Source organism: Macaca thibetana, chromosome 14 (assembly GCF_024542745.1).
Source record: "Macaca thibetana thibetana isolate TM-01 chromosome 14, ASM2454274v1, whole genome shotgun sequence".
In the NCBI taxonomy this organism is placed as follows: Eukaryota; Metazoa; Chordata; class Mammalia; order Primates; family Cercopithecidae; genus Macaca; species Macaca thibetana.
In genome coordinates this window covers 16,522,439-16,541,826 of record NC_065591.1, presented here as the reverse complement: position 1 = coordinate 16,541,826, position 19,388 = coordinate 16,522,439, and the positions used below count along the sequence as shown (strand labels likewise).

General features: G+C 36.4%; 2 protein-coding genes across 2 annotated transcripts in view; one reads left to right on the top strand and one right to left on the bottom strand.

The window, feature by feature from the left end:
- The window catches only part of LOC126936172 (olfactory receptor 1013), a 134,944-nt gene that overhangs the window by 12,351 nt on the left and 103,205 nt on the right, over positions 1 to 19,388 (top strand). The window lies entirely within an intron of this gene.
- Positions 1,895 to 3,203, bottom strand: LOC126936121 (olfactory receptor 8U3). Its single transcript, XM_050758570.1, has one exon. The coding sequence runs from the start codon at positions 2,866 to 2,868 to the stop codon at positions 1,909 to 1,911; it is 960 nt and encodes a 319-aa protein (XP_050614527.1). The 5' UTR covers positions 2,869 to 3,203; the 3' UTR covers positions 1,895 to 1,908.

Sequence of the window (19,388 nt, the reverse complement as noted above, 5' to 3'; positions counted from 1 at the left end):
ATGACATATACAAATATTACTTTAAATATGCCTGGATACTGAATAGCGTTTATTTCAATGTTTTGGCTAAAGGGCTGGTGTTTTAGGAGATGAACCCAGCAACCTGGAGCAATTTTCAGTTGGTAGTCTTACAGGCGGCACAGAACTGCGTGTATCTGCTCGAGAATAAACAGAAAAAAAGTATGTCTATTGAGTAAAGTTGAATTTCTTAGCTCATTTCCCTTAGAAAACCTAGGTTTGTCTCAATATGTGATTGTTAATAGTAGAGAATTATAACTCTGTAAAGACATGAAGAATTCAATTAATGTTTAAACATTGCTGCAGTAAATAATTCTATGAAGTAGGCAGGTGCAGTGAAACCACAGAAGACCATTGTCCTCCAAGTGAGTTTTCAGGATTTATAGATCCGAATCTCACTACCTGTAAAAAGAGAGACTGTCTATTACTCTTTTATTTGTCGTGGCTCTCATATGTGAGAATATTGTGTATATCCATCCATATAAATATACACTCAAAAGACAAAGCGTGGAGAGTAGAAAAACCAAGTTTCTCTGTTAAACCTGTTTTAAAGGCCAGGTAATTCATTCCACTCACAAGGTTCTAAAAGCACCTCATAGTAGCATATCTGAGTCATTTACAAAGAAAGTACAGAAGAGGAAATAATCACAGTATACTGCAAACCTCAAATTGTATTTTATAAAAAGGCTGTAAGTATCATAATCTTCTTGTGAAATTGAAAAACTATAGGATAATTTTAAACTACTTTTTCTGAAATGTTAAAATAAAAATATACCATATCACTACTTTTTAATCATATGTCATCATCTACAAGGGTGACTGAATAAATAACAGCCGCAAATAAATTACATAATAACATAGGGCAGTTTCTAATTGAACAAATATGCAAATACAATAAAGGTGTTTATTTTAAAAAGCTATTTCTTATAAAACATGTTTTTCCAATTGTATTTTTAAAAATCTGATTATGACACATTTAAATCCAATTAACCTCATTCTTAACACCCACAGTGTTAACAAAAAATTCAGATAGACCTAAATTTGCATTTAGAATTTTCATATTGCTAGTTATGTGACCTTCAACTTAGAGATGAAACTTCACACATCATATGTTTATTTGATTGTAGTAAGTAGGACTACCTGACCAATTAGCCTTGGAGACCTTAATGAATTTATTTTTTAATAGTTTTTTTTTTTTTTTTTTTTTTTTTTTCTGAGAGAGAGACAGGTTCTCACTATGTTGCCCAGGTTGGTCTTGAACTCCTGGGCTCAAGCAATCCTCCCACCCTTGACTCCTGAAGTGCTGGTACTACAGGTGTGAGCCACTGTGCCAGGCCAAATAAATTCATTTCTAACTTTATATAACAAACATTTATATACCTAAGGCTTCCAAAACACTTATTATCACTAGATACTTTTCTAAGCATTTCATAAATATTAACCTGTAAAATCCTTTACAAAAAGAGCAATGAGTTAGGTCCTATTATTCTATTATTTCCTAAACTTGGAAACAAAGTCACACAAAATTTAGCTCAATTTTCCAAGGTTGCAGAGCTAATATGAAGGAAATAGTGCTCAAACTCAGTCTTGTTTCAGCATCCCAAACTCTTAACAAAAACATGCTACTGTCTTTGCTTTAAATACACCTGTGAGTGTTTGCATATATGAGTGTGTCTCTGTTTGTATTTGAACATGATTTCAGTGGTCTGCCAAGACTGATTGCCTGAATTTGGATGCTTTAATTCATACTGATTTTTCATGATCTGCCTGGCTCTTGTAGAAAACATCAGGGTCTATTAAAGTAACAGCTACATTTTCAGTTCATTGGGAAATAATGACAAGAAAAACTTTGATTTATTTCCTGCTTCTGTTTAATAAAGTTTTATTATTTTAAAAAAATTTTAACATCTGTAAGTTTTCACAACATTTATCCAAGGCTTTCTTTGAGGCATCTTTCACTTCTTTGTTCCTTAGACTGTAGATTAGGGGGTTTAACATGGGGATCACCACTGTGTAAAATACAGAAGCCATCTTGTCTGTGTCCAAGGAGTGATTTGATTTGGGCTGTAGGTACATAAAGATCAGTGTGCCGTAGAAAATAGTGACAGTCACCATATGGGAACCACAGGTGGAAATGGCTTTGTGTCGCCACTGAGTAGAGCGGATCCTTAGGATGGCGGCAATAATAAAGATGTAGGAGGTGAGGACAATGGAAGAGGAACAGATCATATCAAAGCCAGCAAAGGCAAAAATCAGAATTTCCTTCATGTGTGTGTCTGAGCAGGACAGAGCTAAGAGGGGGAGGTCATCACAATAGAAATGGTTAATTATGTTTGGGCCACAGTAAGTCAGATGAAAAGTGATAATGGTGTGGAAGAGGGCAACCAGGAAGCTGCTGTATATATATGGAACTGCCACCAATTGAATGCAGACTCTTCTTGACATCAGTGTTGAATAATGCAGGGGACTACAGATGGCGACATAGCGATCGTAGGCCATGGAGGCTAGAAGGAAACACTCAGTGATCATGAAGGTGAGAAAACAACCCAGTTGGGTTGCACAAGCATGGAAAAGAATGGTGTTGCGTTCCACAACAAAATTCACCATCATCTTCGGTGTTATAGCAGAGGAGTAACAAAGGTCAACAAAGGCCAGGTGGCTGAGGAAATAGTACATAGGTGTGTGGAGTTGAGTATCAATCTTGATTAAGGTAATCAACCCAAGATTGCCCAGCACTGTGACTAGATAGATAACTAAAAACACCCCAAAGCACGGGGCCTGAAGCTCTGGCCGGTTGGTAATTCCTTTGAGAATGAATTCAGTGACATAAGTGATGTTAACTTCAGCCATTTATCCTAACAGGTTTTGTAGATTTGTTGCGGTTGAAGAATAAAAATGATACTTCTCATGTTCCCTGTCAGTGTTGGGTAAAGGCGATCATTGTTGCCTTCTTGCCTTGAATCATACCATCATGTAGGCAAAAACATGCATCTTACCTCTCTAACGACAGAGGCCAGTCTTGCCTGAGGGAGGGGAGTCTTTTACTTGCAGAATAGTATTCTTAAGAAATATTTTGCTTTGTAATTTTAGAAAATAAGAGAGGATGTTGGTTAAAATTATGTAGGATGAAACCACTTGTGACAACGTTTTTCCTGCCATTAAAAATCTTATATTTTTTCCATGCTTATATAATTATAACAACATGAAAATATTGAACTTATAGATGTGACCACATTTATATTTCCTTATTTTTCAATTTTGTTCATGCTTCCATAAAATATATCAAAAATATATCAAAATAATGTTAGAGTGGCTATGAATTATTCAATTTGCTATATTCCTTCCTACACTTATATAGAATAAGTAATTTATGCTATAGAAATTGAAAGAAATTTGATGAGAAATATGAGAAAACATAACATTTTATTTACATATGAATTTTAAAAACACATTATTTTTCCAATTCAAAATTTAACATGTTTGGAAGTGTGTTACCCAGAGTTAACACAAATCAAGTAGTTTATGAAAAGTTAACATATTTGGAAGTGTATTGATCAAAGACTTAACACAATTAAGTAGTTTATCATAGTTAAATCCCATGTGGATAAATAATTTCCTCCACAAATGTGTCAATATATTTCTAGGGCTTAAAATATCCAAGGCACTTACTCTAGTTGGTTGTACTTTTAGAAACATATTCTAAGGAAATATTCAGTTGTAAAAAGTTTTATAGAAACATATACTGGCGGGTGGAGTTTCTGATGCATCTTGTAGGATAATTAAAATTACTTGTATTTCTACCAGCCCTGAAAAAAAGAGGATTCATCTTGTTCAGTCCAATATTAGTCTATTTAAACTTTAGTTTTGAGAGATCATTGTATCTAACCACTTTGTCTTTCACATTCCATTGATTAGTACTATTATTTTATCTATGGCAATTGAGTGATGTCCTTATCAGATATTCTGAGTGCATTGCATGAATTAACTTAAGATAGTCTCTTGCTTACCCTGTGAGGAAGGCTGTCACCCATATCTCCTTATAAACATTGGAAAAATCCGAGTTTCTGGTAATGGTCACAGAGTATTAGTGTGACTGTTATAACTGACAGTAGAGTCCATATTTCTTTCCTTTTTTTTTTTTTTTTTTTTGAGACTGAGTCTCGCTCTGTCACCCTGGCCGGAGTGCAGTGGCACAATCTCGGCTTACTGCAAGCTTCGCCTCCTGGGTTCACGCCATTCTCCTGCCTCAGCCTCCCGCGTAGCTGGGACTACAGGTGCCCGTCACCACGCCTGGCTAATTTTTTTTTTTTGTATTGTTAGTAGTGACAGGGTTTCACTGTGTTAGCCAGGATGGGTCTCGATCTCCTGACCTCGTGATCCGCTCATATTTCTAATCACCCTTATGCTGCCCAAGTGTAGTGGTTTGTTTCTTAAGCTTTAATCACAGGGATGAAAGAACAAAGCTAAAGTGTCAAACTAAATGTTTAAAGCTTAGAGAAAACAAACATGAAAACTGTAGTTTTCCAAAGATTGCAAAGTTTCTCATATACTATGTCAAAGTAAAATAGAAGGCTCCTAAAACATATATATACACACACATACACACGCATACACGTACATATACAGAGACATACACATATACAAACATATATACACATACATATATTGCTATTCTCAGTAAATAACTGTTTCATTTATGAATATTCAGAAGCCAGAATTATCTGACTTACATGTGGGACTTGAACATGTTCAGTTTTTTTCACAAAGGATTTTATGTCAATTCTAGCTGTGAAGTTATAATCTGAACCCTGATTGAGGATAATTATAAGGCTGTCCCACAATGTAAAAGTAAATAGACCACTTTCACTGAAAAATAGTGTCAGGGAAAGAGTATCATCTGTTTTATTTTTTACTTAATGAAGTCCATCTATATGTTAGCGCTTCCTGTGTTATTGCTTTTATATAACTTCAAGATTTGTGGTGGTTCCAAGGTACATGTCATACCAAATGAGAGCGTGCCACATGAGAAAATAGATGTATGAGTAAGAATGTTAACTATGGTGGACATGTGCTATTAAGTAACACAGAATATTTAAGTTTAAGTAGATACATACACCACATTATGGTAGAAAAACAAAGTCAACAGCGAAGTTGCATATTAAACTGGAGTTTAAATTCCAAATTCAATAAACTTAAAAATCACATAGAAATAAAATTACTTACAAAAATCTGTTACAGTGCTCATAAAATACAGCATTTATGATTTTGCACCTATGTTACAACTCTCTACATTATTTTATAATTCCTGTAAGTTTTTAAAAGCTGTTTTTCTTCATAGCCTCCAATTCATTTGTCTGAGTTTTTTCTTGTTTGTTTTTTTAAGTAATAACCATCCCAAAGTCTCACCACCCGTTTAGTCATTTTCATATCTTTATCTATTTTAGGGGAAATCTAAAATCAATTCCATATTTCAAACAAAGAGTTCTTTCATAAGCACTAGTGTTTCTTTCTTCACTTCGTCTTCCTAAAGCAAGTTTTGCCTCAAACTTTACTGCACATTGGAATCATTTAGAACTCTTTACATGCCAATGCCGGGGCATCCAATACCATTTATTCAGAACATCTTGGAGGCACCGAGACCCAAGTGATTCTAATATACAGCCATGTTTGATAACCAATAATCTAAAGAACAAATTTGATTTTTGGAATGGCAACCAGAGTTCAGATATATTTTCAGAATTTTCAAAAATGTTATCTAAAATATTTTTGGAAATATTTTCAAAAATATTATCTAAAATTTTTTTGGAAATATTTTCAAAATTTCTTTTTGGGATTTGTTTGCCTAACCTGTGATTTAGTTTGAGTACACCACTCCATCATGCCAGTGAAATCCCAACTGCACGAAAACAGTCTTAAGAAAGTCAATCTTCAGTTCCTCTATTTCTATATGTCCCTTTTTCTGAAAATGATTTGACTGAGAAAGTACCTGTGCTCTTGGTTCCCTTTTGTCTTCTATTTTCAAAATCATTCCTTCTCCCATGTTATAACACAAGGCATACTTTTCATCCATCTGGAATCTTACTATCTCTTGCCCCCAGGTGTAAAAAATATCCTGGATTCTAAGAGACTTGAGCATTTGGATAATCCTTTTTATCAAGACACCATTAATATGACCCCCATCTGATTAATAAGACAACTTTCAACTACAAGTTAAATTTCTATTTAATCATCACTCATCAAAATTAGAAAAATATAGGTTATGCTAATTTTATATTAAGATACATTTAATTTTAGGCATTCATTTAAATCTATATTTAATTTTAACTGCCAATATTCACAGCATTGAAAAATTATATCTTAGTACCTAAACTATTGGTTGAAAATTTTAGATACTCACTTAACTATGCATGTTGAAAATAAAAACATTGCTTTTTCTAACTATTTTGGTGAGTACCAAAATTAATTAGCAATTGTCTTTTTTAGGCCTTTCTGAGTTGGCTAGTTCTTTAAAATTAAGCAGTTTTATTTATTTTGCTCTCTTCAAGTCTCCGTAGGTTGTATTTGCCCATTTAGATTCTCAAAACTCAGTTGCAAAATGAATTAAATCCCTCTCTGAAACACTAATTCTTGAAGGCCTTGCCTTGCTTCTTAAGAATTAAGGACATATCTCTGAGGTTTTAAACACTTTGGCACCTAATAGAATGGCAATGCTTTGCACAGAAAAACATATTCAATAGAGTAAAAGCAAAAGCTTAATGGAGACCTCCTCTTGCCTTTCCACTGCCCTATCAATCAAGACATTTTCTAATTTACTCACTGCCTAGTGCTATTCAGGTTCTACCTTGTTCTTTATCAGGGTGTTCAGGGCTTTTTCAGGTCAAGCATTCTTCGTTCCAGGGCTGCAACAAGCTTGATTTCTTCACCAGATCTTAGCAACAGGCTGCTGGGACACCCTGTGCGCCACCAGTGTGCTATAGGTGTTCAGACCTGGGGACATCTTGAGCCATTGGGTGTTCCCTCTGTGTAACTCAGCGCATGCAAAAATGGCATGATATGGTATGGAAAAAGGTTGGGAAGCACTGGTTTGATTTGGATTACATTGGAGCCCTGGTTAAAGCTGAATACTTCACCTGAGAAGAAATATTCGGTAAATGATATGCCAACAGGTTTCTACGTTGTTGTATTATAGGATTCAAAAATGTGTAGTGAGTATTCATTCTTATTTAGGAGGGAAAAATTTACCTTATGTTCAGTGTTTGCCAAGGCTAAGGATGAATTATTAAAAAATCTCATTTCCAGAACTTAAGGAGGGCCATTCTTGGTAAATGAACTTCCTAAGAATTTTAGTCAGAAAATCACATCTGCACACATCTCTCTCCTCCATCATCCATACAGTAGCAATTCTTATTTTGTGGGAACTATTGCAGAAAGCATGGTAAATTCTAAGAGATTCTCTGCTCAACTTATGTCATCATTTAAGAAGAGAGAAAGAGAGAAGGATGTGTAAGGAGGAGAGAGAGAGAGACAGCACTGAGGATTATGACGTGTTATTATTAATTTTTTTTTGAGACGGAGTTTCGCTCTTGTTGCCCATGCTGAAGTGCAATGGCATGATCTCGGCTCACTGCAACTTCCACCTCCTAGGTTCAAGCGATTCTCCTGCCTCAGCAGGAGAATCCTGAGTCGCTGGGATTACAGGCGCCTGCCACCACACCCAGCTAATTTTTTGTATTTTTAGTAGAGACAGGGTTTCCCCATATTGGCCAGGCTAGTCTTGAACTCCTGACCTCAGGTGATCCGCCCACCTTGGCTTCCCAAAGTGCTGGGATTACAGGCATGAGCCACCGCACCCGGCCAATGAAATATTATTTTAAATACAAATAGATATCCTTTAGACAGTTCTGGAAAAGCAGACAGCGTGAATGTATGAAACGCAGTTAGGATGCAGTCTGAATCCATTTAACATTAAAGCTCACTAAAGAGAGAGACTTCGGATGAGGATCTGGGGCATGGGTGGAGGGATGCCTATTGGTTCCATATACAGACTTACCCACTTAGCAGTGATCTTGACTCCCAATGAGCTCATGTGGAAGTTATTCAGATGATTTATTAATTCTTAGGTCCCATTGGATCAAACTTGAACCTCTAGAGGTATCTGAAAGCTTGATGTTTCCTCCTCTGTTTCTCTCAATGTGAGATGAGCTGGACAAATTACATTGAAATTTTTTTTTAATCCTTCAAACTACCTGTATTCCTGAGACACTCATACCTCAAAAATACTAATCATATACGTATCCATGAGGGCAATTGTGTGATCTACTACTGGAAATTGTATAATAAGCCATAACACTGAGTTCATTTTTGTTAAGAATCAAATTTTGTGAAATAATAAGATAAGCACTTAAATCCTGAGCAACTTACGAGATCTTGGGAAAAGGTCTGTGACTTTTTGAGTCTAAACCTCCTCAATTTTAAAATGAAGTAAAATTATACCTTCTCTATAATGTCTTTGAGTGTTATCTAATGAATTAATGTATGTGAAGAGTTCAGTAAACTGTCAGGTAGGCAGTAAATGTTTGAAGATACCTGTTTTAATAAGTAGGACAGAATCAGAACCACAGATAAAACCAAGATACTCCAAAAGCACAAGAAAACCAAAACCATTACTACCAGTTTCAACCTCTATCTAGGTGAATCTGGATAATTTATTAAATCTTTCTGGTGTATATTATGCTGTCTTTAATGAAAATGATTACATATTCCTCAAAATTCATTTCCTCATGTATCTGTCTCTCTCCCACCACCCATGTATATGCACACAGACACATATATGACTTATCATTCTATATTCTGCATCTCATCTCATTATCATGTTTTCTCACTGTTTATTCCTTTTTTTTTTTTTGCCACTGAATCTGTGTTTTCTGATTGATTTGTCTCTCTACGTCTTCTAAAAGCATATTTCAATATAAAGGATTACACCTTTATTTTTAAATTTTGTATCACTTTAGAACATTGGAAGACATTGATTTTGTAGTACATTAAGAGCTTCTGGCTAGGCGAGGTGTAATCCTAGCACTTTGGGAGGCAAGGCAGGCAGATCACAAGGTCAGGAGATCGAGGCCATCCTGGCTAACACAGTGAAACCTCATCTCTACTAAAAAACACAAAAAATTAGCCAGGCGTGGTGGCGGGCAACTGTAGTCCCAGCTTCTTGGGAGGCTGAGGCAGGAGAATGGCATGAACCCAGGAGGTGGAGCTTGCAGTGAGCAGAGGTCGCGCTACTGCACTCCAGCCTGGGCGACAGAGCGAGACTCCGTCTGGGAAAAAAAAGAACTTCTTCCTACCAAAAAGACACGTGCACACATATGTTCATGAAGCTCTATACACAATCGCAAAGATGTAGAATCAACCTAAGTGTCCATCAATGGTAGACTGAATAAAGGAAATGTGAGACATATAAAAGATAGATGGAGCTGGAGGCCATTATCCTTGGCAAACTAACACGGGGACAAAAAACCAAATACAACCTGTTCTCACTTATAAGTGGGAGCTAAATGGTGAGAACACAGGGACACATAGAGGGAAACAACAGACCCTGGGACCTTCTTAAAGGTGGAGTGTGGGAGGAGGGAGAGGATCAGAAAAATTATCTATTGGGTACTGGGCTTAGTACCTGGGTGACAAAATAATTTCTACAACGAGTCACTGTGACACAAGTTTACCTATATAACAAGCCTGCACATATACCCATAAACCTAAAAATTAAATGAAAAAAAGAATGAAAAAAAAGTATACCTGAAAAAAAGAAGTCCTATTGACTCATTTCATGTTTTTTCTAAATCAATATTGAAAAATATATTATTTGTTATTAATGGTGAAATTCAGTTTCTTCTCAAATTACAAACTGAGAAACTATTATATATGTATTAGGTATGTGTATGTAAAACACAACCTGTAGCGCTAGTCAGAATTCTCAAAAAAGTTGTTTATTGCTTCCAATTTTTCATAATCCTTTGCTCTTTCAAATCCAGCTTTCCACTGATCACTGAGGCCAATTCTTTCCCGGTTAACCACTGTCTCACTATTGATACATACAATGGAAAATTGTCCATTCTTAGCTGAATTTCTTCTGAAATTTGGAAATGTTGTACAGCGTCTCACTTCTTGTCTTGTGTGACGCCACCATATTTTCTTCGTTTTTCCCTTACCTCACTAATTGCAGATTTGGCATCCTCTGTTCAGCTGTTAGTTTTTCCCATTCCTTATTTTTGTAGACTGTTTTATCATACCCACAACTTCAATTATCAGTGATTCGTACATTTATTTCTCTCTCTTACCACTTCCTGTAGCTTCGGCGCTCTCTATCGAAATACCTAGTATTGAGTTTAAGTTGCATGGCTCAAAAGCAACTAAAATTCTACATTCCCAAGGTCAAGTTCCCAATATCTTAACCTCAGATTTGGTCGTTGTTCTGTGTGCTTTATCCCTATTGTCTATCCTACTAGGCAAGGCATGTACTAGTATTCATCCTTCACTTCTTTGTCTTCCTTACTTCGCCAATTTTATATCTAATTTTTTACCTCTTAGATGTTCACCTTATTCATGCTTTTCCTTCCCTCTCCATTGCCATCCTCCAATCCCCACGAACTTCATCTTTTCTAAAATGGCTAAAATATCATTTTAATTAGTCTCTAATAAATTTATTGAAACACAAACCCCATTGGATAATCATATTGATTTTAAAAATTTTAATGCCTTCCAAATATTGTTAGAATAAAGATGAAATTTTATGCAATTGTATTCAGGCTTCTGCATGAGCTGAGACTTTGCTCTCCAGCTCTACCTTGCTCTCCCTCAAATTCACTTTCATTCTAGTCACAGTAGCTTTTCTCATTTCTTCTGATGTTGCAAGTTTCTTGCTGCATTGAGATTCAGAATATTGTTTTCTTTCTCCTTAAATGTTGTCCCTACTCCCACCCCTTTTGCCAATCCTTTGGTATTCAAATTAAGCATCATTTACCAGGGAAACTTTTGCTGAAAAGTGAACTATTTTGGGTTTCCCCTCCAGTTCGCTCAGCATCATGCATCTCTTCTTGGAAGGAATAATCACAGGTCATAATTATATGCTCCTTTGTGGCCATTTATTTTAAGTCTCTCTCAGTAAATTATAAGATCTGCGAGGTCAGGGACCATGTCCAATTTGCTTACCACTGTATTCCTGCATCCTAGCATAGGTCTTACTATAAAAAATGAAAATAAATATTTTAAAATTGACTTACTCAATTTTAAAAGTAGTTTTTTCTGCACAGTATAATCACACACAAACACAACTGAAATCAGATGAGACAAAAAGTGTATTTTAAACTTTGCTTTTAATTTCTTAAGGTATGTCTTACAACTAATTATTTGCATCATTCTCTATCTGGGCTTCTAAGATCATCTAATTTAACATGGTCATTTAAACAGATGTGGAAACCAAGACTCCTCGAGCTCTCACAATTCTCTCTCTTAATGTCATCTATGAGTGAAGAATAGGACACCACAGGCTTTCATAGTAATATTCAATTTAATAATAGTATTCACTGTAAATAAGACTATAAACTCATTTATAGTCATTCATATTGTGCCAAGCACTATTCTAAGAGGTCCATATATTAGAATATTTAGTCCTGGCAACCCTATAAGTAGTATTACTATCCCTATTTACAGAGGTGGAAACTGAAGTCTAGGAAGGCCAGGCACTTTGCTCCAGGCCACACAGCAGCGAACTGGGACTTTGACTAACTCCAGAAACATAACTACTAATTTACACTTTTCTTTCTTGCTCGTCTCTAAGCATGAAGATACTGATTCCCATGGACCACATCTCTAAGGAATACTTGATGGCTGGATTCAATAGGTTGCAGCCAATTGGAACCTGTAACAGGAGATCAGATGGGACGAGGAGAGAGAGGCCAGGATACATTAGCCCTGCTCTCCCTCTGCTCTTGGACTATGGCTGTCACAGTTCTAAAGGGATGCCTGGCAGTAGAGGCATCCCTGTCCTCACTTCCTTTCAGGCAACCTCTCACTCACACCCTAGCTATCACTGAGCTCTAGATTCCCATTGAGTCCCTTCAGCCACTGAGGTGCTAATAAAATTTCATGGTTAGGTCGTAGGTACTCAGTATCCCATGTTTGTTTACATCTCTTTATTTTAATTACTGGAGGTTGTTTCTTCACAGGAATCTGATCAATAATTCTCTAATTTCCTTGCAATTTATCTAACATTTTTCTTGATAACTAAATGCTTTGGGAATTTTGTTTAGAAATAATATCACCTCTATGTATTTAGGTGCGGGTGGGTGCATTCTAAGACCTTTGAGAAAAATGAAGCACTTAATTCAAGACTTGATAAAAATGGGCAGAATGGGTTTTCTTGGAAATGAAGTAATACTTCACAAAGTTCCTTGATCTCTACTATCTGCTTAAAATATTAACTCTTCATATTTTATTCACATAATCAAAAATATATATTTGAAGTGAAATGCATGGGTGTATTGAAGAATAAAGCATCCTCTGACAACTGTCAGCTGGGTCTGATTTGACACCAAATAATTCCACAGAACATCAACATGAGAAAAATTTACTGGGTAATTGTGATTAAACAAGACAAAATCAGGATAACTCAGCAATAATGTTGGAAAATAGACTAAATCAGGAAAACTGTCCAAACCAACAATGGCCTAGCATCATTCTCACCTGGCTAATATGAGGAACTGCTCCTTTGTTTTTTAACCAACTATAGCCTTAGCCCTTTTCCATTTAACATACACAACCATAGAATTGCTGCCGCATTCTTTTTTTTTTTTGTAGATTTTTAAAAATTTTTATTATTATTATTTAAGTTCTAGGGTACATGTGCATAACGTGCAGGTTTGTTACATATGTATACTTGTGCCATGTTGGTGTGCTGCACCCATCAACTCGTCAGCACCCATCAACTCGTCATTTACATCAGGTATAACTCCCAATGCAATCCCTCCCCCCTCTCCTCTCCCCATGGTAGGCCCCGGTGTGTGATTTTCCCCTTCCCGAGTCCAAGTGATCTCATTGTTCAGTTCCACCTATGAGTGAGAACATGCGGTGTTTGGTTTTCTGTTCTTGGCGATAGTTTGCTGAGAATGATGGTTTCCAGCTGCATCCATGTCCCTACAAAGGACACAAACTTATCCTTTTTTATGGCTGCATAGTATTCCATGGTGTATATGTGCCACATTTTCTTAATCCAGTCTGTCACTGATGGACATTTGGGTTGGTTCCAAGTCTTTGCTATTGTGAATAGTGCTGCAATAAACATACGTGTGCATGTGTCTTTATAGCAGCATGATTTATAATCCTTTGGGTATATCCCCAGTAATGGGATGGCTGGGTCATATGGTACTTCTAGTTCTAGATCCTTGAGGAATTGCCATACTGTTTTCCGTAATGGTTGAACTAGTTGAAGCTGCCGCATTCTAACAACACTCAACACAGAGAGAAACCATGCTTTCTTGAACACTCCTCTAAATAACCTAATACAGGTCCAAATCCTATTGCAAGCTCTTCCATAAACCCTCTTTTGAGATGCTCCTGTTTTACACGGTATATTGTTTCCCTTTTTGAAACAAGCAAGAGTAACACAACTTTGACTACACATTTGTTCCTGGTGGCCTTTGCCTGGAGAACACAAATATGCAAAATGTCGTAAAATCTGAGTTTAATTTCAAAACAACATTGGAGGGTTAGCTGATGAGGTGAAGGGTATAGATGGAACACCTATGACTATGAACCAAGACATTGAAATTGGGTAATTGTTATAGGGAGATTTCTATAAAAATTCTTCTATATTTGTTTGAAAATGTACATAAAAAAGTTTTTTAAAGTTTTTTTTATATAATAAGTAGTTTATATAACAAAAACATAAAAAGATTAAAACGTTTAAAATAGTTGTATTAGTTTGGGGTTTGGAACATTAGTACATCTCTGTTAAAAGTATTATGGAGGCTGACAAATCAACATGAAGGAAAAATAAGACAGATTTTTTTAAAGAAAATATAAAAATATGTTTTACAAGTTATGTGATCAGTAAAATCTAAGGAAATCAAGAAATCAATGTTTGAATTTTAATAAAAATGAAACCCTTGTGTATTGCAAATAAAAATTGTAAAAATACAGTGGGAAAAAACACTTAGAGTGGGATCTATTAGGTAAAGTGCCTGTTGAATTAGACATCAAAAGTATTCAAATAAAAAAGGCCCTAAAGAAATAAAATGCTTTGGCTTGAAAATTTAATTAAAATGATAATATTTTATTATTATAAAGGTTTTTTTTTTTTGAATGCCTTTCAAACTGGTCCACTATTTTCTTAAAGAAAAGAATAACAGAGTCACCATAATAGATAAGACACTGGAAGTAAAGAAAAAGATGACTCAGAATTCCTGTCTTTAGATGGCTCCTAGTATAATAAGGGAGACATATATGGAGAGAATTATAATACAATATGAAAATATAACAATGACACAAGAAGTCACTGATAATACACTGAGAAATGGTTACTTTTTTTTTCTATTGGAGATCAGGTAGAGAGACAAGTCAGTGCATATGGTAAAAGATCTTCCAAGAAGTTAACTTCTGAGCTTGTACTGCAAGGACGAGAAAACGTTGGGCTTTAAAACATATTTCAGTAGCATAGCAAGTGCAAAGACAAGAAATGCAGCCATGGCCCATGAAGGAGAGGAAGTTTTGTGGCAGTCAAGGAGGAAAATGTCAGGGAAAGAAGTTGCAAAGAAGGGACTATGGAGACATAGAGCCTCACAAGTCATACTCCTGAGGGTAGTCTAAGTTCCATAGCAGAGAGAAGCTTATATAAATGCTATATATTAAGTTGGTGCAAACGTAATTGTGGTCTTTGCATTGTTGAAATTTGTTTGATACTGGAATACATTTTTAAATATATGTGATTATGTTATACATCATTTTAATGTGCATTTCTTGCTTTTTTTTTGGTTAATGACTTAATACTTGCTGTTTATTTTATATTTACTTTAAGCTGTGGAAATGATGTTAGACAAAAAACAAATTCGAGTAATTTTCTTATTCAAGTTCAAAATGGGTCATAAAGCAACAGAGACAACTCACAACATCAACAGCACATTTGGCCCAGGAACTGCTAACGAATGTACAGTGCAGTAGTGGTTCAAAAACTTTTGCAAAGGAGACATGAGCCTTGAAGATGAGGAGTATAGTGGGCCGGCCATTGGAGGTTGACAATGACCAGTTGAGACCAATCATCGATGCTCGTCCTCTTACAACCTCATGAGAAGTTGCCAAAGAACTCAGCGTCCACCATTCTATGATCCTTCAGCATTTGAAGCAAATTGGAAGGTGAAAAAGCTCAATAAGTGAGTGCCTCATTAGCTGAGTGAAAATTAAAAAAAAAAAAAAAATCATCATTTTGAAGTGTCATCTTCCCATTCCACACAACGAACCAATCGGATTGTGACGTGTGATTAAAAGTGGATATTATATGACAACCGGTGACAACCAGCTCACTGGTTGGACCGAGAAGCTCTACAGCACTTCTCAAAGCCAAACTTGCCACACACAAAAAAGTCATGGTCACTGTTTGGTGGTCTGCTGCGGGTCTGATCCACTGCAGCTTTCTGAATCCTGGCAAAACTAGAGATTGAGCTGAGAACTATGCGCAGTGAATCAATGAGATGCACCGAAAACTACAACACCTGCAGCCGGCATTGGTCAACAGAAAGCGCCCAACTCTTGTCCATGACAGTGCTTGACTGCACATCACATAACCAACGCTTCAAAAGTTGAACGAATTGGGTTATGAAACTTTGCCTCGTTGGCCATATTCACCTGACCTCTCGCCAATCGAATACCACTTCAAGAATCTCGACAAGTTTTTGCAGGGAAAACGCTTCCACAACCATCAGGATGCAGAAAATGCTTTCTTTCCCTCCCTCCCTCCCTCCCTTCCTTCCTGCCTTCCTGCCTGCCTTCCTTCCTTCCTTCCTCTCTCTCTCTCTCTCTCTCTTTCTCTTCTTTCTTTGAAACGGAGTCTCGCTCTGTTGCCCAGGCTGGAGTGCAGTGGCACGAACTCGGCTCACTGCAAGCTCCAAGCTCCGCCTCCCGGATTCACGCCAGTCTCCTGTCTCAGCCTCCCTAGTAACTGGGACTACAGGCGCCTGCCACAATGCCCGGCTAATTTTTGTATTTTTGGTAGATACGGGATTTCACCATGTTAGCCAGGATGGTCTCCATCTCCTGACCTCGTCGCCTCCACCTCCCAAAGTGCTGAGATTACAGGCGTGAGCCACCGTGCCCGGCCACAGAAAATGCTTTCTAAGAGTTCCTCGAATCCCAAAGCATGGATTTTTATACTACAGGAATAAGCAAATTTATGTCTTATTGGCAAAAATGTGTTGATTGTAATTGTTCCTATTTTGATTTAAAAAGATTTGTTTGAGTCCAGTTATGATTTAAAATTCACGATGCAAAACTGCAATTACTTTTGCACCATCCAGATATATAAGACTGATATAATCAGAAGTAGCATTTTCAAAAAGTTCTTCAGTGGAGTGTAGGGGGTTAACACAATGAAATACCATGTAGTAACTTTAAAAGAGGCTAATATGTGGGAAAATTAAGAAAAACAGAATAAAATTCAAAATTAAAAAACACACATTATAGGCTGTGTGTATGAAGCTTAAAAAAATGTGAAAATTTTGATATTTATGTATTTAGTTTACTATTCCCTGGATTGTGTTACTGGGGTTCATAGTTAGAAGTCTGATAGTCTTAGCTGAGGAATTTAATAATATATGCATAAGTGTGTGCATGTATTAGAGAAAAAAACAATATCTAATGACACTTGTTAAAGAACAGTAAGAAGGAAATTATTCAGGACCCCTGGCATAGATACAGGGATGACTGCAACGGGGTCTTGCAGCACGGGAGAGAGTTTGAGCTCAGCTCTGAATAGAACATGGGCAAGAAGAAATGTGTAGCCGGGGGGTAGAATGGGGGTCAGTGAGTGGAAAGTGACTAAGAGAAAACACAATTGTTAAAGAAGTTTCCGGCTAAACCAACCTTACAGGATTCTTGCAGAAGACAGGCCAGGGTGATCAGACATCACATAGGGGTTGGTGGAAGATAACGAACCTGAGCAGATATTGAAAGCAATCAGATATCATGGGTGAGGGATTCTTGCTAAACTGACTTAGCGGGGTTATTTGCTAAAATTGAATTTTACAAGCAATTGCATAGGTGGGCTTAGGAGCAGGCTTAGAAGCCACGTAAAGGTTTCATCATACAAATAATTTTTGTCATGTGTGTAGGGAGGCATGTATCCATATATCTGTCTCTTACCTGTATTTCTAATACAATGTTTATCCTATTATTACAAATAAGAGAATGGCAAATTTGTTACAGTTTACTGAGACACAATCATAATGGATGCTTGAGTATCTTAGAATAAATTTTGAAGGCATAGAAAGGGAGAAAATAAGCACATAGTAGTCAAAAATATCTAATCTATATTCACATCTGGATTCTAGCTAACACATTTATCAGCTGTAGCTTGAAGCAAAGTATTTAAATTATCTGAGCCTCTTTTCTTATCCAAAATGTGGGCTCATTTTACCTATATCTCAGTGTTTTTATGAAGATTAATGATATATATATAAATATTTTAGCACCTTGTGTAGGACACAATAAGCGTTGACTAAGTGTTAAACACTACATCATTAGTGTTATCATTTTATTCACAATCCATATAATATCATTAATTTCTAGTTTGTTTAATATTCACTACAACTGTACTTTTTAAAATACCCCTCTGCTGTAAGTAGTATTTTTATTTCTTAATTGAGGGTCCGAGTTTATATTGTTCCCAAGAGCGCATGGGTAAATAGGAGAAGAGCCTGGGTGCAAACCTAGGTCTGGCTCCAAATTCTCTTCTTTTCCAATGCCCTGTCTCCCGAAGGAAAGTGCTTCAAGGTACAGGAAATGGCCATCCCTGAGGAAGCAGATAATTGTCTCAACACTTTAAAACTAAACTACATATTCATTAATCTTAATGAAAAAGTTGAAACTTTGTGTTTATTGAGATTGGTTTAAGTTAATACGTCCTGGTGAAAAGTTGAGAAACCAATCACTTTAATAAGGCCCTTGGAAACTGATTAGTAAGTAAATCAACTTTTTATAGCAATTACAGTAAGGAGTTGTGTTTGCAGTGAAGAATTTTGTAATGAGACCCAGAGAGACAGTTTCATCATCAATGCTTAAGCGAACTCTGACTTCATTTCTCTTTACCTAATGATCGGCAATTATTTAATGAAAATCAACAGAGGAAGAATGGCAGTTATATAAAATGGCATTTTTCTTAATTTTTCCAGATACTCTGAATTTTTGAAGCCTGGTTAGAAATAGAATTGCTAAACTAACTCCTTTCACACTAGTGCTCTTAAATTCTTTGATGAGATAGCATATATTAATCTGTATAAAATAATTTGGGAATATAATCACCAATTAGTATTTTTTACATTCAATGGCAAACCATAACTTTTACTTTGGGAGGCCGAGACGGGCGGATCACGAGGTCAGGAGATCGAGACCATCCTGGCTGACACGGTGAAACCCTGTCTCTACTAAAAAAAATACAAAAACTTAGCCGGGCGAGGTGGCGGGCGCCTGTAGTCCCAGCTACTCGGGAGGCTGAGGCAGGAGAATGGCGTAAACCCCGGAGGCGGGGCTTGCAGTGAGCTGAGATCCGGCCAGTGCACTCCAGCCTGGGCGACAGAGCGAGACTCCGTCTCAAAAAAAAAAAAAAAAAAAATTTGTGACATGTTCTATAGTAAGAATGCCGTATTACAATGCATTAAAAGAAACTAAAGGCAGTTTCATTCTTTCTTGAACAAATCCAAGATGGACAACCAGTTAAAGACCTACTCACATGTAGATAGGATATAAATATCAAATGTGGAGACGTTCATGCTAATAATATAATATAGAATATGCCACATCTGCATGGTTTGGATGGGGTTGATGATTTATGAGCTTCAACAGTTGGGCAGATCATTGGTTACTGCATATTTTGAGAGTATAGAGTAAAAACTGAACTAAGATAAAATGCTTATGACTATGGTCTAATTATTTTCTAGAAATATAGCAGGCCACAAGTATCTTATTGTATAACAAATATTGTATTAAAACATCAAAATAAATCACTCTAGTTAAATCTACTAAAATAAACTTTCTTGAAGGAAAATCTTAATTTTACAGTTTGAAACATTAGGGCCATACTTGTTTCTGTGTGTGTTTGCTTACAA